Genomic DNA, 22,633 nt, shown 5'->3' with positions numbered 1-22,633 from the left:
TTTCACAAACACTTTGTGTGCAACTCCTATAGACATTTTAACAAACACCTTGGGTAAAATACTCAACATAGATTTTTGAGACAATTAAAACATAAACCCTCACCTAATTGCACAAGCAATTGAATCAAAACTTCAAGAAAACACACACAAAAATACCCAAAATTGAACAAAAATTCATTTCATTAAAATTCGTTAAGGGTTTGTAAAGGAATCAACAAGGAACACAATGAAACAACAAAACATTAAAATTGATAACTCTACAACAATTAAAATCAACATGACCGAACCACTCATGAAGAACATAAAGAATAACAACCAGTTGTTGGTTTAATTTTTCGATTTAAAGAAGAATTAGCAAGATTCGAACTGATTATAATGAAAAACAACAAGATTAAACATTGGAAACATAAAATACATGATAAAAATTGAAGAAAACTCAAGAACAACCATAGATATGGTTCGACCAACAATGAACAAAACAAGAAAACTGAAGAACCTATATCTTTTTTTATTTGTGTTAAAGAAACCGAAGCTCTGATTACAAACTGATGGAGTTCTCCCTCTCCTTCGTTAAGTTCTTCCGTTGTAAATGGTTTGAATAATTGGAGAAGACATGGCAGCAAAATAATTAAATAGAAATGGGTAAGGCCATGAAGGGGTTTGGGTTTGGAGAATGGTGCTAGGAAAGAGGTTTAGGCCAACCTTCTTGCTTTTTCTAAGGCTTTTACACTTAGTGAGTGAGAGCAAAACAAAAGTGAGACTTAAGAGAAATTCTGAAAATCATTTAGGCAGAAGTTCATTACTCAGTTAAAGTCTTATTTTTATAATTGAAGAGTTATTTATTTATAGAACCAAAAGTGACTAATGGAACTCAAAAACTCTCCATTCATGGAGTGACACGTGGCACCTAAAGACTATTCATTCATGGGTTTCCATGGGGCAATCATGTACCTCAAAGTTATCCATTCAAGATGTGACATGTGTCACAAGGAAGAGGAGAAGGAAAGTAGTAGGCACCCCGTTGCCCCATGTAGAAGAAGAATTGTCACTCTGGGAAAAGGAAGGCAAAGGCTCCATGTAGGTGTCCATGTGAAGCCTATGTGGATGCCTTCCCTTCAAATTCTTCAATTTTAGTCTAAAAATTGGCCTACAAAGTCTTATACAGAATTTTAAAGACTGAATTAGAAAAGGCTAATTACTCTATACATATTTACAAAGCTTTAGAAAGTGAATCTTCTAAAAAATAATCTTCTATTCAACACTTCTTCTCTTCTTAGCCTAATGATTTAGGTGGCTAGAATGGTCCTCCATCACATGAAGTAAAATTTGCTTGGCTTAGGCTTCAAGCGAAATTCCTTTCTTTCCAAACTTGGTACAGGTTGACTTAAGCCCTTTCTAAGAGAATTTAGGCTTTCTTTAGGATTAAGGACGTTATTTTGCTCAATGTAGCATAGACACGGATACGGACATTGACACGACATGGATACGGACACGGAGATACGTATAATCTCTAAAATGTAGAATACGGGGACACGAATCTATATATTATATAATTTTGAATTATATAAATTGAAAATAAATATTTATGTGCAAAAGTATGTTCCAGATTCTTTTGGGAGCAGGAAGATATTTTTCATGACTGGTTCAAAAGAATTTGTTCTTATTTTTATAATCATAATAAAAATTTATACAATAAATTTGAGTTTTTAGAAAGTTATTGTATTTATACCTTTTAAAATTGTGTTAGAACCGTTCTAGAATTTTCAAAAATGCAACAAATATTTTTTTAAATTGAACACTTAACCGATAAGTATTATACGAGTGTCGTACGAGTGTCGACACGGATACGTGTGTCTGACACGGATACGCCATTTAAGAAGAAGTTTTCGAGCCTCACCTTTGGAATTTGCTCAGCCTTTTGATCTTTGGATTACTTTGATTATTCTGGCCTCAATGGACTTAACGTATGTAGATGCGCTCAATGTTTTGAGTGTTTTCTATGGAACTTACTTTCTGGACTCAATTCGTTGAGTCATTCTTTCATTGTTGTGTGGATTGACTTTTTTGCTCCATCATTGTTTGTTTGTTTTTTTTTTCATTTTTCTGCAAGAATTATGCAAAATTATAATTTTATTCCTTATCTCTAGGTGCAACTGGAGTTGGATAGCTTTTGACATGCTTTTCACTACTTTTTACACATTTTCTACACTAATTACATGCCTATTGATCTATGATTTTTACTACAAATTGACCCTTATCAAAGATATCCATTGTGTCCCACAGAATCACACTATGCAATAGGAAAACAAACTCTCAAATATCTCAAAGGAATGAAGGATGTTGGTCTATGGTATTCTAACAATGTTTCAATTAATCTTGTTGGATATTATGATTCTGATTTTGTAGGATGTATGTTAGATATGAAGAGCACTAGTGGTATGTGTCACTTGTTTGGATCAAGCTTAACACCAAGGCATAATGAGAAGTAAGCATGTGTTGCCTTATCAATTGTTGAGGTTGAGTACATTGTAGCTGATAATTGTTGTGCTTAAATTTTGTGGTTGAAATAACAACTTGAAGATTATGGATTACAACTTAGTAAGCTACCATTATTGTTTCACAATACAAGTTCTATAAATCTAACAAAGAATCCTATACAACATTCACGGATCCTATACAACATTCACGGACAAAGCATTAAAAAATAGACATCACTTTGATAAATACCATATAAGCAAAGGTGACTATGAAATGGAATTCATTGAAACATCTAGGAAAATAGAAGATTTATTATAAAGTAATTACAGAAAGAGATATTTAATCACGTTAGAGCTGAGTTAGGAATAATAGATTACAATAACCTAATATGAGAATTTTTTTAATCTATGTTTCTTTTTCTCAATCTGTTAATTGGACAAAATAGTTGATTAATTTTCGTATAGTATAGTGTGCTGTTAATTGTGTTAGAAAAAGTTTAATGAACTCTTTACTTGGAACAACATTTTTTTATCCATGCAGTAAACAAATATGTTGATTATCATGCTTTTGGACTTATTGACCATTGTTTGACTGGCTATTTGGTGAAACTATCAAATTTGCTTTAATTGTTAGTTTTTAGCATTTAGTTCAAAAATTGTAAAGCAGTTACAAAAGCCTTGAACCTTCACCTACCCACGTTCAATGTGTTTAAACTATAGATTAATAACTGATTATTTGTCCTTATATTCATACATTATATTGAGCATCTGCATGCATTCTTCCCTGACAACTCCTCCACAAAAAAGTTAAGTCTTACTTGATAAAGAAACATTAACAGCAAGGTCCTCAACTTCTCATCACTCGCGTGTTGGGACCTTGGAAACATAAATTCCATGTTATGACGAAAGAATGATCGTTTTTTTTTTTCAGGAAATAAGTAGAAAGCAAATTAATCTCCCTAAGGTCCTAAAGCTCTCTTTGCTAGACGATGAAGGACTAAGAGATGTAAGGAAGGTTCTGCAATATTAGAAACTATAGAAGTTTTTAGAGCTTACCAGCGTGATCTATCCTAATCTAATCAAGGTATTCTTCATTAACCTAACATTTGAAGGAAAAACTTTGAGGACTCAAGTCAAAGGAGATGACTTGATAATCACACCTATTGATTGGAAAATTGTTACTAGATTAAAATATGAGAGTGTTCAAGTTTGAAAAGGTAATATTCCTGGAGCGGAAACTTTCTACAAGGTACAATATTTTAAAAGTTGTTTGAGAAATCCCAATTCCTCAGTTAAGGCATTCAATGTTAGTAGAATCAAACTTGAGGAAAGAATGCTTGGATTCATCATTGCTTGGCATATTACTCCTCGTGGAATAATGCTCAATTAGGAAGACATTACCTTAATGTACTGCATTCAACATCGAGTAAAGGTAAACTAGATTTATATGTTGAAGGATCACATGCTCAAGTCAAACGTCTAACTTGCCATAAATTTTTGTTTGCTAGTTGTCTTTAAATTTCTTCAACATTTTAGAGTTGATGTTGATGGTGAAACAACTGAAACCATCAAACCAGTTCATGAGATCAATAATGTTCTCATAAAAATTGGATTTGTGAAATTTGATAACAAATGGGTGAGTAAGGATGCTGTTGGAGTTGAGTCACAAAATGAAGTCAGTCCTAGTAATGCTGCAACTATGCAAAATGTCATGTATAGTGATACTGCTCTTGTTCTTTATCTTGTATAATGTGGTGAACTCTTATCCCCATTTGAAAGAATGATGCTAATCTTTAGACATCATCACAAGTGATAATTGTGTTGTAACTGCTTTTGAATTTTTGAAGTAAATGCTAAAAACTTACAATTAAAGCAAATTTGATAGTTTCCCCAAATAGCCAGTCAAACAATGTGGTCAATAAGTCCAAAAGCATGATAATCAACATATTTGTTTATTGCATGGATAAAAAAATATTGTTCCAAGTAGAGAGTTCATTAAACTTTCTAACACAATTAACAGCACACTATACTATACGAAAATTAATCAACTATTTTGTCCAATTAACAGATTGAGAAAAAGAAACATAGATTAAAAAAATTCTCATATTAGGTTATTGTAATCTATTATTCCTAACTCAGCTCTAACGTGATTAAATATCTCTTTCTGTAATTACTTTATAATAAATCTTCTATTTTCCTAGATGTTTCAATGAATTCCATTTCATAGTCACCTTTGCTTATATGGTATTTAACAAAGTGATGTCTATTTTTTAATGCTTTGTCCGTGAATGTTGTATAGGAACCGTGAATGTTGTATAGGATTCTTTGTTAGATTTATAGAACTTGTATTGTGAAACAATAATGGTAGCTTACTAAGTTGTAATCCATAATCTTCAAGTTGTTATTTCAACCACAAAATTTGAACACAACATTTATCAGCTACAATGTACTCAACCTCAACAATTGATAAGGCAACACATGCTTACTTCTCATTATGCCTTGGTATTAAGCTTGATCCAAACAAGTGACACATACCACTAGTATGGTGAAAGAACTGAAACCATCAAACAGTTCATGAGATCAATAATGTTCTCATAAAAATGGGATTTGTGAAATTTGATAACAAATGGGTGAGTAAGGATTGTTGAATAAACTTTAATGTAATTTGTGGGTTTTAAAGTTAGAAGTTACTAGAAAAGAGTAGAATGGGAGTTTGGATATGTAAAAGGTCAAAAGTTGTGAGTGGGATTTTAATTGTGTTGTTAGTGGGGTTTTAAGGCCATAATGAAGACTTTTCTAGAAGAGCTTCCTAAAGCCTATAAATAGGATGCTCTCTCAATTGTAAGATACACCACAGAAAGAAATACAATAGAGAGAATTGAAAAGAAGAGTGTTTCTTTTAGAGAGAATTTAAGTGTGAGTGAGTGTCTATTTCTTTACAATTTGGTATCAGAGCCAATGGCGAATGTGACGGGTCAAATACCGCTACCACGGTTAACAAAGGCGACCAGATATGACAACTAGAGCATTCAAATGATAGCTCTTCTCGGTTCTCAGGATTCATGGGAGGTGGTTGAAGAAGGTTTTGAAGAACCGACCAATACCACGGGTTATACGGCAGCTCAAACCAAGGCATTGAAAGAGATGCGATCGAAAGATAAGGCAGCTTTGTACATGTTGTATAGAGCTGTTGATGAGGCAATTTTTGAGAAGATTGCTGGTGCGTCCACTTCAAAGGAAGCATGGGACATATTGGAGAAGGTGTTCAAAGGAGCTGACCGAGTTAAGCAAGTGCGTCTACAAACTCTGCGTGGCGAGTTGGAGAACATGAAGATGACGGAGTCAGAAAGTGTATCTGACTACATCACGCGTGTACAGGTGTGGTGAATCAACTCAACCGAAACGGTGAAACTCTAACCGATGCACGAGTTGTGGAGAAGATTTTGAGAACATTAACAGACAATTTTGAGAGTATTGTGTGCGCGATAGAAGAGTCAAAGGACCTTGCGACGCTCACAGTCGACGAGCTCGCCGGTTCTCTCGAGGCACACGAGCAACGAAAGAAGAAGAAGAAGGAGGAAACACTCGAGCAAGCACTTCAAACCAAGGCGTCAATCAAAGACGAAAAGGTACTCTATCATCAAAATTCTCAATATAGAGGGCGTGGTCGTGGAAGTCGTGGAAACGGTCGTGGTGGAAAAGGCAGCAACCATGAAGGGTACTATAAGGAGAAGGAACAGTCGAGCCAACCAAATTGGCGTAGAAGAGGACGTGGTAGAGGAAGAGGCGGCCGATCGAATTATTCCAACATCGAGTGCTACAAATTTCACAAATATGGTCACTATGCGAAGGATTGTAACTCTGACAAATGTTACAATTGTGGTAAAGTGGGGCATTTTGCAAAAGATTGTCGTGCTGATATAAAGATAGAAGAAACAACCAACCTAGCCTTGGAAGTCGAAACGAATGAAGGTGTTCTCTTGATGGCTCAAGATGAAGTCAACATTAACAATGACACTCTGTGGTACCTCGACTCTGGAGCAAGCAACCATATGTGCGGTCACGAGTACCTATTCAAAGATATGCAAAAGATTGAAGATGGTCATGTTTCATTTGGAGATGCATCAAAGGTGGAGGTCAAAGGGCGAGGTACGGTTTGCTACTTACAAAAGGATGGCTTAATTGGGTCACTCCAAGATGTTTATTACGTACCAGACCTCAAGACCAACATTTTGAGTATGGGGCAACTCACGGAGAAAGGTTACTCGATATTTTTGAAAGATCGATTCCTACACTTGAAGAACAAGCAAGGGTGTTTGGTTGCCCGAATTGAGATGGCAAGAAATCGGATGTACAAGCTGAATTTGAGAAGCATACGAGAAAAATGTTTGCAAGTCAACATAGAAGATAAGGCATCGTTGTGGCATCTCCGTTTTGGTCACCTACATCATGGTGGACTAAAAGAGTTAGCGAAGAAGAATATGGTGCAGGGGCTACCCAACATGGACTACGAGGGAAAATTTTGTGAAGAATGTGTGCTCAGCAAGCATGTGAGAACCTCGTTTCCAAAAAAGGCTCAATATTGGGCTAAGCAACCTCTCGAATTGATTCATACCGACATATGTGGACCAATTACTCCAGAGTCCTTCAGCGGTAAAAGGTATTTCATTACCTTCATTGATGATTTCTCACGGAAAACTTGGGTTTACTTTCTGAAAGAAAAATCCGAGGCATTTGAGGTGTTCAAAAAGTTCAAGGTGATGGTGGAGAGGACAACTGATAAACAGATCAAAGTTGTACGATCTGATAGAGGTGGCGAGTATACTTCAACGACTTTCATGGAGTATTGCGAGGAGCAAGGCATAAGGCGATTTCTAACTGCACCATACACTCCTCAACAAAATGGTGTGGCCGAGAGGAAGAATCGGACCATTCTCGACATGGTTCGATCAATGCTTAAGAGCAAAAAGATGCCAAAGGAATTTTGGGCGGAAGCTGTGCAATGCGCCATCTATGTGCAAAATCGATGTCCACATGTGAAGTTAGACGATCAAACACCACAAGAGGCATGGAGCGGACAAAAGCCAACAGTTTCTCATCTCAAAGTGTTTGGTAGTGTGGCTTATGCACACGTACCAGATCAACGAAGAACGAAGCTCGAAGACAAAAGCAAAAGGTATGTTTTTATTGGGTATGATGAGAAGACAAAAGGGTACAAGCTACTTGATCCAATAAGCAAGAAGGTGACGGTGAGTCGTGATGTGCAAATAAATGAAGCAAGCGAGTGGGATTGGAACAATTCTTCAGAGGTTATGATTGAAGTTGGAGAATCATCACCGACAAGTATAAATTCCGAAACAACCGATGATGAAGATGAACCACGACAACCTAAAATTTGAAGTTTGCATGATTTGTATGATTCGACAAATGAGGTACACCTAGTATGTCTTTTGGCAGATGCTGAAAATATCAGCTTTGAAGAGGCGGTGCGAGACAAGAAGTGGCAAACTGCCATGGATGAGGAGATTAAAGCGATTGACCGCAACAACACATGGGAGCTAACAGAATTGTCAGAGGGAAGTCAGCCCATTGGTGTGAAGTGGATATTCAAGAAAAAGATGAATGCTCAAGGCGAGATAGAGAGGTACAAGGCGCGACTCGTTGCGAAGGGATACAAACAAAAGGAGGGAATTGACTACGATGAGGTGTTTGCTCCCGTTGTAAGAATGGAGACAATTCGATTGCTCATTTCCCAAGCGGCTCAATTTAAATGGCCGATATTTCAAATGGATGTCAAGTCGGCATTCTTGAATGGTGTGCTTGAAGAAGAAGTTTACATCGAACAACCACCTGGGTACATGAAAATCGGAGAGGAGAAGAAGGTGCTAAAATTGAAGAAGGCACTTTACGGGTTGAAGCAAGCACCGCGGGCATGGAATACTCGTATCGATACATACTTCAAGGAGAACAGGTTCAAGCAATGTCCTTACGAGCATGCTCTTTACGCAAAGAACAATGGAGGTAACATGATATTTGTTGCTCTTTATGTTGATGATCTCATTTTTATGGGTAACAATAATGATATGATAGAAGAGTTTAAGGGCACAATGAGACGGGAATTTGAGATGACAGATTTGGGATTGATGAAGTTTTTCCTTGGCTTGGAAGTTAGACAAAAAGAGACAGGTATTTTTGTATCACAGGAGAAATATGCAAAGGAGATTTTGAAGAAGTACAAGATGGAAAATTGCAACCCAGTATCAATACCAATGGAACCAGGTGCAAAACTCTCAAAGTTCGATGGAGGAGAACGTGTCGATGCAAGTAGATACCGGAGTTTGGTAGGAAGCCTTCGTTATCTCACATGCACAAGGCCGGATCTTTCATTAAGTGTCGGCATCATAAGTCGATTCATGGAGGAACCGGTTTACTCACATTGGAAGGCGTTGAAGCGAGTCCTACGGTACATCCAAGGTACTGTATCACTCGGATTGTTCTACTCAAAAGCAGAAGATTACAAGTTGGTGGGTTACTCTGACAGCGATTGGTGCGGAGACATAGATGATCGGAAAAGTACATCGGGATATGTATTCTTTATGGGCAACACAGCATTTTCTTGGCTTTCAAAGAAGCAACCGATCGTGACGCTATCGACGTGTGAAGCTGAATATGTGGCAGCATCTTGGTGTGTATGTCATGCGATATGGCTAAGAAACTTGTTGAGTAAGATGGAGCTAAAGCAACTAGATGCAATTGTGATTCAAGTTGACAACAAATCAGCAATTGAGTTGGCAAAGAACCCAGTGAACCATGAAAGAAGCAAACATATTGACGTTCGTTTTCACTTTATTCGTGATCATGTGAAGAAAGGAAGTGTGGAATTGGTGCATGTGGCAAGTCAAGATCAAGTTGCTGATATCTTCACAAAACCGCTACCGAAAGTCTTTTTCGACAAATTCAAGAAGATGATTGGCATGATGGATGGTAGAAACATTTAAGTTTATGGGGGAGTTTTGTTGAATAAACTTTAATGTAATTTGTGGGTTTTAAAGTTAGAAGTTACTAGAAAAGAGTAGAATGGGAGTTTGGATATGTAAAAGGTCAAAAGTTGTGAGTGGGATTTTAATTGTGTTGTTAGTGTGGTTTTAAGGCCATAATGAAGACTTTTCTAGAAGAGCTTCCTAAAGCCTATAAATAGGATGCTCTCTCAATTGTAAGATACACCACAGAAAGAAATACAATAGAGAGAATTGAAAAGAAGAGTGTTTCTTTTAGAGAGAATTTAAGTGTGAGTGAGTGTCTATTTTTTTACAAGGATGCTATTGGAGTTGAGTCACAAAATGAAGTCAGTCCTAGTAATGCTGCAACTATGCAAAATGTCATGTATAGTGATACTGCTCTTGTTCCTTATCTTGTATAATGTGGTGAACCCTTATCTCCATTTGAAAGAATGATGCTAATCTTTAGACATCATCACAAGTGATAAGAAAGACCACTATGAATTTTGTACTGCAAGATTTCATCACCTAAACTATTAGATTGAAGTAGTGCAAGAGCAACTTGCTAACCTTTCTTGTGGTAGGGGAAACTAGGAATATGTATCCTTTATATTTTCATATGCATTTTCATTTAATTGTTATGGATTACTGTACTACTATATTGAACTCTTGTTGTTTTTTTTTTATCGTTCTACCCTAATTGATGATCTTAATGGGGCGAAACACATTTTGCAGTGTGTACGTTTTGATTGTGACTTTTATTTTCTATTTGTTACCTATTATTTGATCTGGTTAGACAATTTACTCACACTATTTGGTAGATCATTTAGTGGTTGGCGTGTGGAGACTGTATATTGATTGAGGCACTGTTCTATGTCAGATAATCTAGCACATTTTATACACATCTTCTTGATTTGTCTTACTATTTGTTTTATGTTACCTTTGGTCACCATTTGATGAAGCCAAAGGGGAAGAGTATCTTGATTATTTGATTGTAGAACTAGGTAAAAAAAGGAGGTGAAGTATGTAGTAAATGCTCCAAATGAGGTACATTAGACGTTATGCGGTACAAATGTCTAACATTTATGAGAGACGGTATAATAAGTATAATAAACGCTAAACCAGAGATTGTTTAGAATAATAGATGCTAAACTAGAGACCATGTAGCATAGTAGATGCTAAACCAAAGATCATCTAGCACAATAGATGCTAAATTGGAAACGTCTAGCACAGTAGACACTAAACTAGAGACCTTCTACTGCTTTTATAGACTGTCTAGCACATCGCATTAGAGTGATAATGTCTATTGTATTTTAAGACAACGTTTAACAAGTGGGCACTGGTTAATACATCATACTCTCTTGGTTTTAGTGTTTTTGTTCTTGCTCTATTTTTGCTCGTGTTTTTCCCTTGTTTTGTAGGGCTTGATCATAGAAATCCATTTTGATATCATCGATGATTTGTCTTCATCAAATAGAGGAAGTTGTTGTAGCTAAAGCTTGTGCTAAATTATATTTGATAAATTCAATCCTCATGAAGAAATGAAGACTATGTTTCTGTTGTGTGCGTGTGCGTGTGCGTCATTTATTTGTATTAATTCTTGATATTAAAATAGTCTTTATATATATATATATATATATATATATATATTCCTGAAGAAAGTGGATAAAACTTATTTTGGTAAACATATAATTTTAACTGGTTAAAAAGATAATTAAATTTGTACTGGCCAGACCTCGGACATCGGCTTTGAAGAGATCGACATCAGATGTTGACATCGGACCTCGGTGGTCTGACAGTAATAATGGGCCACGTAAGTTGGGCCCCACAAATAGTATGAGTTAACACTCAAATACCAGAAAGACCTAAATCACAAAAGGATCATGCATGGGTTGTGTATAGTACATTCAGGTACGACACAAGCAAGTGTTCCCTGGAAGCGCTAAGACCCATAAGGGTTAGGGTTTCCAAGGAAAGACTGCATGCATGACACATGGATAATTAGAGCACCCACAGAACAGATGGCGTCGCAACGCTGGTACATGAGTTGGTACCTTGGCGGCCATACTGTTAGAGATATTACACTCCAGAAGAGGCAAGTCTTGTGTCACGGCTGCACTAAGCTTGTGCAACGCATCACAAGATGCCTCACCAGTAACCCTAATTCCACTTAAGGAAAGATCCTTGTGGGACGAGGAAGTTGACCTAATTACAACCTATATAAAGGGTGGTAAAAACCGTAGAAAGGTACGCCGTTTCTGAGTCTAAAACTGCTTTTACATACTTATTGTTCTAGCCTAGTACTGACTTGATCGTCGGAGTGCAATCAACAGGTAGGTCCCCCTCTATTTCAAACGGAGCCACTCTCAGTCACCAAAGGAGAAAGCAAAAACCACCAGGAGATAAGAGGAGTCACCATCTACCTTTGAAGTCAACGGCGACTGAGTCAATCGGCGAGAACATTTGGCGCCCACTGTGGGGCTCGATAAAACTAGGTCTCATTCACAATCGTGTTGAGAGCGATCCAGCAACATGAGGAACACGAGGCAAGGATCAACTGCGCTAGAAGGAGGGGACAACATCACCATACAACAACTCATGGAGACCATACGTGCCCTTCAACAAGCAGTAGCGGCGTCCAGAGTCGATCAGGATCGTTTCTAGGTCGACCTGACCGCATCGCATGCAAACAATGAAGAGTTGCGCAGAACCAATAAAGAACTGCGCAGGTATCTGCAACACGTGGGGGAACGTGCAATGGATGAGCGAGCTCTGCCCATGCCAGTTAGGGCTCGCCCCATGCTGTTTTCTCAGGCGATCATGGACACTGTGATAACAACCACCTTCATGGGCCCAAAGGTCACTTTCACGGGTGTAGAGGACCCAGAAGCCCATATCACAGTTTTCCACACCCAGATAATGCTTTCAGGAGACTCCAATGCCATGCACTGTAAACTGTTCATGAGTACGTTTTCAGGAACAGCGTTGGACATGTTTGTTAGTCTTCCTGATGGTCACATTACTTCGTTCGATCAATTCCTAACATTGTTCAAAGAACAATACATTTTCAACCGAGCTCCCCCTCCAATCTCTTACGATCTTTTTGAATTAAGGCAATACCAGGGAGAACCATTGAAAGATTTCTTAAACAGATTTGGGGCACAGGTGGTGAAGCTACACACTAAGGACGAAGACATGACGGTGCACACCTTCAGGAAAGGAGTGCTGCCAGGACACTTCTGTTCCCGTATGCCAATAAAGTCCCACATTGCTCAGGAATCGAGGCCAAGGGCAGTTTATATACTCCCTCCTCCCTTCACCCTTCGAGGTGCCTTTTAAGGACAAAATCGTAACGGAGCACCGACCTCCAAAGCGGACAATACCTCGAATGCGGTGATTGACCCTAGCGATGCTGCCCAACGACTTGAGGTCGGAACAATGGCGCCCACCGTGGGGCCGAAGAGGCTCCTTCGCCCCTAACCTAGGGGTATCCACTCCCCTTATACCTCGACTGGGGGGCTTGTTCCCGTATGCCAATACAGTCCCACATCGCTCAGGAATCGAGGCCAAGGGCAGTTTATATACTCCCTCCTCCCTTCACCCTTCGAGGCGCCTTTTAAGGACAAAACCGTGACGGAGCACCGACCTCCAAAGCGGACAATACCTCGGATGCGGTGATTGACCCTAGCGATGTTGCCCAACGACTTGAGGTCGGAACAATGGCGCCCACCGTAGGGCCGATATAAACATCAGTCCCACCGCACACGTTTTTCAGTTCTAGTTCTCAAAACCCAGATAAGTATGAGGGCTTCCAAAAAGCCATGGCCACTAGACCTGCACGCGCCAGGAGTGAAGAGATGACCATGCAACAACTCATGGGCATGATGCAAGGGCTGCAGGACGCAATGGCGGCGTCGAAAGCGGAGCAGGAGCTCATGCAGGTGGATCTCACAGCTTCTCAGGTGAGAAACGATGAGCTCCACCGTACCAACGAGGAGTTACGCCGTGGATGGCGTGGCGGAGACGAACCTGAGGCTGCCTCCCCACCTCGGGAATTCACAACACCATTCTCACAGGCGATCCTAGAGACAGTGATCCCCAATACGTTCACAGGGCCTAAGGTAACCTTCACAGGGTTGGAAGATCCTGAGGCACACCTCACTGCGTTCCACACACAGATGTAGTTGGTTGGCGGTTCTGATTTTTTTTTTATCAGCAATGAATAAATAAAATTAAAGGGGATACATCAGAGGTATCCCAACCCATATACAGTAACCACAAGTGGACTTCCTATATCATCCACAAAAGAAACTCTCCTTTATGGTTGGAGCATAACAACCTTAAAGTGAGAAAAACATACCCAAAAATATAACCAACAGGTTACCTCAAAGCAACATTCAACCTTACCGAAACACCCAGAACTGGTTGGCGTAAGGTGCAAGCTCTTCATGATCACTCTGACTGGGATGGCTATGGATTGGTTCATCAGCCTCCCAGAGGGTCACATCACGTCTTTCGCCCAGCTCTCACGACTATTCAGAGAGCAGTAACTAGCCAACAGGGCCCCAACCCCAGTTCCGTACGACCTTTTCGACGTAAAGCAATTTCAAGGTGAGACCCTGAAGGAATACATAAGCCGCTTTGGGGCACAGGTGGTGAAGGTGGGTACCACAGACGAACCCATGATTGTGTACGCATTCAGGAAGGGGGTACGTCCCGGGTCTTTCAGTAAATCGCTTAACTGCAGCCGCCCCAAAACTTTTGCTGAAGTAAGGCGACGAGCGGTAGAGCATATTGCCTCAGAGGGCGAGGCATACGAGAAATGCACGATCGCCGCACCCACACGACCGAGAGCGCAGATACGCACGCAACCTGTTAGGGTTCACGAAGCTGCCACAGAAAGAAATAACCCAGACAGAAAGCGCACCTATGAAACCAGGAGGACCCAGCCTAGGGGTCGAGCGGAAGGAAGGAGAGAGGGAAGTAGGCCACTAAGGCCCAACTTTGTGGTGGAACTCAAAGACCTCATCGTTGTGCCCAACATAGCTGATAGGTTTAGGCCCCCGGCAAAATCTGACAAGGTGTTGGGACCTCACAAGGAATCATGGTGCAAATTCCACGAAGCATTCGGGCACCATATTAACAACTGTTTGGCATTGGGCTACAAGTTGGATGAACTCGTAAAGAATGGCTTCTTGAAGGACTACTTTGCGGAGAAGCAGACGGGACAATCGTCAGGTTCACAACCGGTGAGTAGTGAGGGACAGCAGCACAAGGTACCCATTCATGGCGAGGTCCACACCATAGCTGGTGGGTTCTCAGGCGGTGGGTTCTCAGGCGGTGGGTGTACCGCGTCGCAACGCAAGAAGTATGCAAGGTCTGTGATGTCAGTAGAAGCTTTCGAGGATCGCTTACCCGATGTGGACATCACGTTCACCAAGGAAGACCTCAGGGATGTTGTGCCCCACGACAACGATCCCATTGTAATCTCGTTTGATACGGCGGGAAGGATGGTTCATCGAGCGTTGGTCAACCAGGGGAGCTCGGCAGATGTGATGTTTTGGCCGACTTTCGAAAAGTTACAGCTATCTCCAGACCAGCTGAGGCCATATGGGGGCTGCTTATACGATTTTGCTGGCGATCAAGTGGAGGTCAGGGGTACATTAAGTTAAGGACGACTTTCACGGATGGAGCAGCCTCGCGCACAGAGAAGATCAGGTACCTTGTCATGAACGCTCCTTCGGCATACAATATCCTGTTGGGAAGGCCAACACTCAACAGGATAGGGGCTATGCTCTCCACGCGGCACATGAAGGTCAAGTTACCTTCAATGGAGGGGGTAGTCATCACCATCCGCTCTGATCAGAAGGAGACAAAGAAGTGCTACGAAAACAGCCTCAAGAACAAGAGATCGGTATGCCATGTAACCACAACTCTGCCCCCTGGCGTGGAGCCTGCGCAGGAAAACCAGTGAGTTGTGGATGCAGCGTTGGAGGTGGCCACCGAAGGCGATGTGACAATGGAGGATGTCGAAGTGAGGTCCGAGAGCGCCGCCCGGGTGGAGGAAGAGAAAAACCGTCCGGCGATCGCCAGGGAGTCAGGTATTGCAAGAGCGCTGGTTGCCAGCGAGAAGAGGCCCCGACCTTTTGAGGATTGGCTTGAGAAGAAGATCGGCAGAAAAACATTCAAGCTGGGGAAGACCCTAGATGGCGAGACGCAGGACCAGATCGCCAAGGTGATAGGCAGACATCTGGACGCGTTCGCGTGGTCTGCCTCAGATATGCCGGGGATTGACCCTGATTTCCTATGTCATCGTTTAGCAATGGACCCTCAAATCGAGCCAGTCCGACAGAGAAGAAGGAAGTTCAACGAAGAAAGGAGACAGGCGATCAGAGATGAAACACAGAAACTCCTCGCCGCAGGTCATATCAAGGAGATACAGTATCCAAAATGGCTCGCCAATGTTGTATTGGTAAAAAGAGCAATGAGAAATGGCGAATGTGCGTCGACTTCACAGATCTGAACAAAGCCTGTCCAAAGGATTCCTATCCTTTGCCGAATATAGATGCCCTGGTGGACAGCGCAGCAGGGTGCAAGTTGTTAAGTTTCTTGGACGCCTTCTCAGGGTACAATCAAATTAAGATGCACCCCATGGATGAAGAAAAGACCCCTTTGGGCTGAAGAATGTGGGAGCCACGTACCAGAGGCTGATGGATAAGGTGCTTGCGCCTATGCTTGGGAGGAACGTGCAAGCTTATGTTGATGATATGGTCGTGACGTCCCTGGAGAAAAGTCAGCATGTTGCTGACTTAGAAGAACTGTTCGTGTACCGTCCCGTCCTTGGGTGTTGACCAGAAGTCAAAGTCAAACACATGGTGGGACCCCTCAAGGGACCCAAGGAAGGAAAGCCAACAAGTCGACCGCTCGAGACATCGCCCGAGTAAGACGTCGCCTGAAGTAAGACATCGCCGAGCAAAGACATCGCAAAGAGGATTCGAGCCTCGGCAGTCCAGAACAGTAAAAAGGAGAAGAGAAAGGTGGCTTCAAGGCCATAAGTCTAGCACCAGAAGGGGATATCCTGACTTGTGAAGTATCCACACCACTGCTGGGAGACTCTGGTACAGATACGACCCATGAAAGGGCCATAACCAGGGGAGAACCACGTGCATGGTACGAGAGAAAGGAAGATACACCCCTAGGGCAAGTAACTAGTAATTAGGGGCGCATGAGTTGGCCCCGGAATCGAGGCCAAGGGCAGTTTATATACTCCCTCCTCCCTTCACCCTTCGAGGCGCCTTTTAAGGACAAAACCGTGACGGAGCACCGACCTCCAAAGCGGACAACACCTCGGATGCGGTGATTGACCCTAGCGATGCTACCCAACGACTTGAGGTCGGAACAATGGCACCCACCGTAGGGCCGAAGAGGCTCCTTCGCCCCTCAACTAGGGGGATCCACTCCCCTTAGACCTCGACTGGGGGGCTTGTTCCCGTATGCCAATACAGTCCCACATCGCTCAGGAATCGAGGCCAAGGGCAGTTTATATACTCCCTCCTCCCTTCACCCTTCGAGGCACCTTTTAAGGACAAAACCGTGACAGAGCACCGACCTCCAAAGCGGACAATACCTCGGATGCGGTGATTGACCCTAGCGATGCTGCCCAACGACTTGAGGTCTTCAATGATTCACTAATAAGATGTCGCCCAAGGACGTTTTGCGAGATCAGACGTCGAGTAGTGGCCCACATCTTCGCAGAATGAGAGGTCATAGAGAAACGCGGTAGCATTGGCCCAGTCCGACCTCGGGGAACCAGTCGTCCTCAGCCTATAACGGTACATGAGGCCACGACGAATAAGAAAGCCCCGGGAAAATAGTCACCGTATGAAGCAAGGAAGCCCCAGACCAGAGCACGCACGAAAGAAAACGCCCCCACCAGACACAATTTTCGGATAGACCTTAAGGAGTTGCTCGCCATCCCCAACGTGGCCGATAGATTAAAGTCTCCACTGAAGATCGATAAGAGGCTAGGGCCCAGCAAAAACGCTTGGTGCGAGTTCCACCAAGCCTTTGGCCACAGCCTGCGCAACTGCTTGGCGTTAGGATTCCAGTTAGATGAACTGGTCAGGAATGGTTTCCTGAAGGAATACCTGCAAGAGACCCATAGAGCCCCTACGGCAACGGTCCCCGTGGGAAATCAGGGACATGAAATACCTTTCCATGGAGAAATCAACACGATCGTTGGGGGATTCTCGGGAGGAGGATGCACTGCCTCCCAACTAAGGAAGTATGCCAGAGAGGTGATGGCAGTCGAAGCAGAGGAGGTCGACCAGTCCCTAGACCCCAAACTCCGCTTCACGAAGTCCGATCTGCAGGATGTAGTCCCACATGACAACGATCATGTGGTGATTTCCGTGGTAACAGCATGTAGGAAGGTGCATCGAGTCCTCATCGACCAGGGAAGTTCGACAGACATGATGTTCTGGTCGACCTTCAATAAGCTACAATTGTCAACCGATCAGTTGAGGCTTTACGACGATTGCCTATATGGCTTTGCTGGGGACCAGGTGGAGGTGTGAGGGCACATAGAGCTAAGAACCATTTTCACAGATGGTGTCGCATCTCGCACAGTGAACATAAGGTACCTTGTTGTCTACGCCCCTTCAGCCTACAACATCCTTCTGGGCAGACCTGCCCTAAACAGAACAAAGGCGGTAGCCTCCACGAGGCACATGTAGATGAAGTTTCCCTCCCTTGAGGGAACGGTGATAACAATCAAGTGTGACTAGAAGGCAACAAAGAAGTGCTACGAGAATAGCCTAAAGACGAAGAGAGGGTTGTGCGTTGTAACCCACCAACCCCTAGGGGGAGAAGGGGTTACCCGAGTAGAGGTCGCCCAAAAAGATCGACTCGAACCAGCAGAGGAAGTGCTGGAAAAAGAGATTGGGGAAGGAAATTCAAGCTGGGCAGGTCCCTAAGCTAGGAGGTGCAGGACCAGATTGTTGAGGTGATAGCACGACACTTGGATGCCTTCGCATGGACTGCCTTAGACATGCCTGGCATCAACCCAGATTTCCTGTGCCACCACCTCACCATGGACCCCCAGGTTCGACCGGTACGCTAGAGGAGAAGAAAGTTCAATGAAGAAAAGCGATTGGTCATCAGGTAGGAGACTCAGAAGTTGTTAGACGCTGGCCACATAAGGGAGATCCAGTACCCCAAATGGCTAGCGAACGTAGTATTGGTCAAGAAAGCCAACGACAAGTGGAGAATGTGCATCGACTTCACATATTTGAACAAAGCTTGCCCGAAGGACTCGTACCCACTGCCCAGTATCGACGCCCTGGTGGACAGCGCATCAGGCTGCAAGCTTCTTAGCTTCTTAGCTTCTGGATGCCTTATCTGGATACAACTAGATCTGGATGCATCCTAGGGACTTGTGCAAGACAGCGTTCATGACAAAGCTCTCCTGTTATTGCTACAAGGTAATGCTCTTTGGGCTAAAGAACGCAGGTGCAACCTACCAGCGGTTGATGGACAGAGTACTCGCGCCCATGATAGGGCGAAATGTCCAAGCGTATGTGGACGACATGGTGGTCACCTCCCAGGTGAAGGATCAACACGTCACTAATTTTGAAGAGTTATTTACCAAGATAGCCAAGTACAGGTTAAAGTTGAACGCCGAAAAGTGTGTGTTTGGGGTAGAGACAGACAAGTTTTTAGGGTTCCTACTCACTGAGCGTGGGATAGAGGCAATAGCAGGTTCGTATGGCGGCTTTGTCCAGATTCGTGTTAGCGGGAGGAGATTAGGGGCATCCCTACTTCTAGTGCCTAAAGAGAAATAGCAGGTTCGTATGGACCAAGGAGTGTCAGGAATCATTCCTCAAGTTGAAAGAATATTTTGCTAGCCCACCAGGAGATAGGAACAACCACCATCTACCTTTGAAGTCAACGACGGCTGACCAGTTGAAATTACTTATTTTCCCAATTGAAATTACTTATTTTCTAAAACGGCTTTATTAGTTTGTTTTTAACATACTGGAACTATGATTCAGTCTGTGTATACCAATAAGTGAAATCAACATATTCCTATGAAGTTTCAATATGTTAAACTTGTTTTTGAAAAAAAAAAATTAGAGAAAGAATTTTTTCTGAAGAGTTCTAATTATGAGATTAAAAGTTGTGTTCTTGAGACTTTAGTAATCTTGGAAGTCAATTTTGTTTGTTCATAGAAAAACATCTGATTTGATTATTAGTGTAATTAGTGAGATCATGTTATATATTTTCTATAGAATTTTGCAGTTCATTTCTGGTCCATCATCTTGTAATCTGATTTTAGTATGAGCGTAGCTAGTATAGCTAAATTCACTCTTCGTTATACAAATTCTTTTGTTTTTTTTTATCTTTTGATTATCAGTGTAATTAGTTAGATCATGTTATGTATTTTCTGTAGAATTCTGCAGTTTATTCTAATCCATCTTGTAATCTGATTTTGTTGTTTTTAGTATGACAATAGCTAGCATAGCTAAATTCACTCTTCAATATAAAAATTCTTCTTTTTTTTATCTTTTAATTCTTGTTTTTAATTTGTGCTTGTGGAAATCTTAGTAAATTAAGTTGTTAAAACTGAAACTTTTAATATGTTGATTAAGCGAAGTAAAATTTCAAAAGAGTAAATTTTTAAATATACGGAAATTTTTTAAATTTCAATTCACGTGTCCCTCTTGAACTTTACCATATTATATTTCCCTTTATCTACTGATAAAAAAATTAAAAAATATTTCCCTTTATCAATTTTTTTTTTTTTGCAAACGTAGAGCTTGGAGTTTGGTATTATGCACGCTTCTAGAATTTTGAAGAAGCACACGATGATGCTGTTGACGTGCACAGTACCACGTTGAAGAGGTTGTGGAGGAGGTGTACGTAGTGTTGTCAATGACGGAGACGGAAGCATAGTTATGATGGATGGAGTTGCACGCTTCTCCGGTGAAGGGAGTTTGACAAGAGATGAGAAAAGAAAGGAAAACAAAACCAACTACATGTGAGAAGTGATTTGTGAGAGTGTGGCAAGAGAGTTTGATGGGAAGGAGTTGAAAAGCCTGGTGCGAACTAAACTACAGTAACCAGATTAATCTAATGGATGGATATTATTGTGGTCCACCATAGCCCACCTAGTTCGATGCTTCACTATGTTGTCATGGCTAAGAAAAGATGTTTGCATACTGAAAGTGACAATGGATGGGATGAGTAGTTAATGCTTGAATGCATAATCCCACCAAAGTCCCAACCAAGAGCATCATTCCAATAAAAGAGACACCACACCACACCACCGCCCCCGACACCTGCATTCACTATTAGTATTAATTAGCGTTAGACACTCACATTCACCGCATTTACAAACAGCTATTAATTAATCTCACTTCACTTCAATGACTTAGGAAGCTATATATATAATATGGCCACTCAAAAGATAAATTTTAAAAATCAAAACATTCACATCTTAATCCCATATAAAAAAACCAACAAGCGTCACTGTCACCATTATTGAAACACATTTCCGTTCCCTCTGCAAAAAACTCCCCTTCCGATTCCAGCTTAGCAATGCTCATGACAAGCAAGAAGTACAAGACACCTGGAAATGAACCCCATAATTTTCTTCTACAAAACCATAATAAATGAAGTCAAGACATTTTTTGCACAAACATGGCATTAAAATAAATAAGAAAAAAAGAAGAGAGTTGGGTGAGTTGGATGAGGCACCCGTTTGTTGGAAGTGTGGAGGAGTTCGGGAGGGATCTTATAGAGATCTTCGTCAACGGGTTTGGGAGTTCGTGGAGCAGTGTGGTCTTCTTGCACCTGCATATGCTTCCTTCTTCTATTTGTCTTCCTTGACTGTTCCCTTACGACGTACACATTTCCTTTGTTAGCATTACCATGTGGGCACCTCCTTCCCTTGTTCCTCGTATCCTGCACCCACAGTCACAAATTAAGTCAAACAGCCTCAGAAACCGGTTTCATGGTTTGGCCATAAAGCAAGAATATGACAAACGAAGCCCATGTGTTTTCAACAACCACATCATGAGCCGTCACAGTTCACAACACCTCCGTATCATCATGCATGAATTTGAGGAAGTAATTAAAGGAACCTGTTTGCTATGATTTCGAAGGGGGCGAGGTTTGTTGTGGAGACGAGTTTCAGCGGAGGAAGAAGTGTAACGAAGCACACGCGGCTGTGTTGCACTCTCGAAATAGCGAGTGATTGGGAACTCATTGGTGAAATCCCAGTTCCCAAACTCTGGAATGTTTGCGTCTCTCTTCCACTCCTATTACCATGAAAAACCAATCATTAGTTATAACCATAAGTAGTGACTAAAAAGAAAGGGTACCAAAGAAGCTTACATCCATTCTGTGGAGGTGTATAAAACCGAAGGCAGAAAGAAAAAAAGAAAGTTGGGAGCAAAAAGGTTAGAGAAAGTGGGGAAGAGGTGTTTCCTAATAAAACCTCAGACACTTCGGTGTCTGAAAAGTGAGAGGTGAAGGGGAGGAGTGGAATGGTAAAAGCCTTTTTACACGGTTGAATTATGATTATGACAGAGAATGAAGGGTGCCACTGACCATAACCATGTCTATGTAATAAAGGGCCTGCCAGGGCACTGCCGTCACAGACCATTTTTATACCACGAATCAGTTTCAACACAGAGAGACGTCACTTTATATATATTTTTTCAGGGTAGTAATAATAATAATAAAACTAGTAGTAGTAATAAGATGGTTGTTGTTGTTATGCTATGTTAGTGGCTTTTGCTTCTGCAAAGTGTGGTGGTTGATGTTGAGTGAAGGGGCAATTGAATGAGGAAGCAGCAAAGTACAGGTATGAGATAGGGACCCTCCATGGCCTTCTTATTCCTTTTCACGTTCCTACCTAATGCAGAAAAGTGTGTGCGTGTTACTGTGCACAAGCATGACCAATCTGAAAAAGCTTGGAATTTGAATGTTTATTGTTGCTGCCAAACTGTCACTGTTCACTCTGTCTTCTCCTCACTTATTGCACTTAAATTTGCCTTTACCATGAATGTGTTTATCAGTTTATCTTCCAAATAATAATAAAAGATGGCAAACTTTTTTAATGGGGCCCAAGAGACCATTGATATGATTTCATTC

The 22,633-nt window shown here is 41.7% G+C and overlaps 2 protein-coding genes across 2 annotated transcripts; one reads left to right on the top strand and one right to left on the bottom strand.

Annotated features, from left to right (window-relative positions):
• Positions 1 to 14,157: 14,157 nt before the first annotated feature.
• On the top strand, positions 14,158 to 15,147 carry LOC137817207 (uncharacterized). The gene has a single exon (XM_068620452.1). It carries the CDS (start codon positions 14,158 to 14,160, stop codon positions 15,145 to 15,147), a length of 990 nt encoding a protein of 329 aa, XP_068476553.1.
• A 5,774-nt stretch (positions 15,148 to 20,921) lies between these two features.
• Positions 20,922 to 22,151, bottom strand: LOC137817211 (uncharacterized). The gene is made up of 4 exons (XM_068620455.1): positions 21,872 to 22,151; positions 21,619 to 21,795; positions 21,233 to 21,439; positions 20,922 to 21,130 (listed from the first exon to the last, which is right to left on the bottom strand). Exons 1-4 carry the CDS (start codon positions 21,875 to 21,877, stop codon positions 21,068 to 21,070), a joined length of 453 nt encoding a protein of 150 aa, XP_068476556.1. The 5' UTR covers positions 21,878 to 22,151; the 3' UTR covers positions 20,922 to 21,067.
• Between the last annotated feature and the right edge of the window lie 482 nt (positions 22,152 to 22,633).

The sequence above is a fragment of the Phaseolus vulgaris genome, unplaced genomic scaffold (assembly GCF_000499845.2).
Source record: "Phaseolus vulgaris cultivar G19833 unplaced genomic scaffold, P. vulgaris v2.0 scaffold_20, whole genome shotgun sequence".
NCBI lineage: Eukaryota > Viridiplantae > Streptophyta > Magnoliopsida > Fabales > Fabaceae > Phaseolus > Phaseolus vulgaris.
Note: the sequence above shows the minus strand (reverse complement) of the source record. Positions and strands in the feature narration are given on the sequence as shown.

What these genes read in the sequence shown, in the direction of transcription:
- LOC137817211 (XM_068620455.1), bottom strand. An exon ending in TTCGAAATCATAGCAAACAG is followed by an intron (nt 21,440 to 21,618) that starts GTTCCTTTAATT and finishes CTGTGGGTGCAG; the next exon opens with GATACGAGGAACAAGGGAAG. An exon ending in TCCACACTTCCAACAAACGG is followed by an intron (nt 21,131 to 21,232) that starts GTGCCTCATCCA and finishes ATGGTTTTGTAG; the next exon opens with AAGAAAATTATGGGGTTCAT.
- LOC137817207 (XM_068620452.1), top strand. Translation starts at nt 14,158, where the DNA reads ATGATTGTGTACGCATTCAGGAAGGGGGTACGTCCCGGGTCTTTCAGT.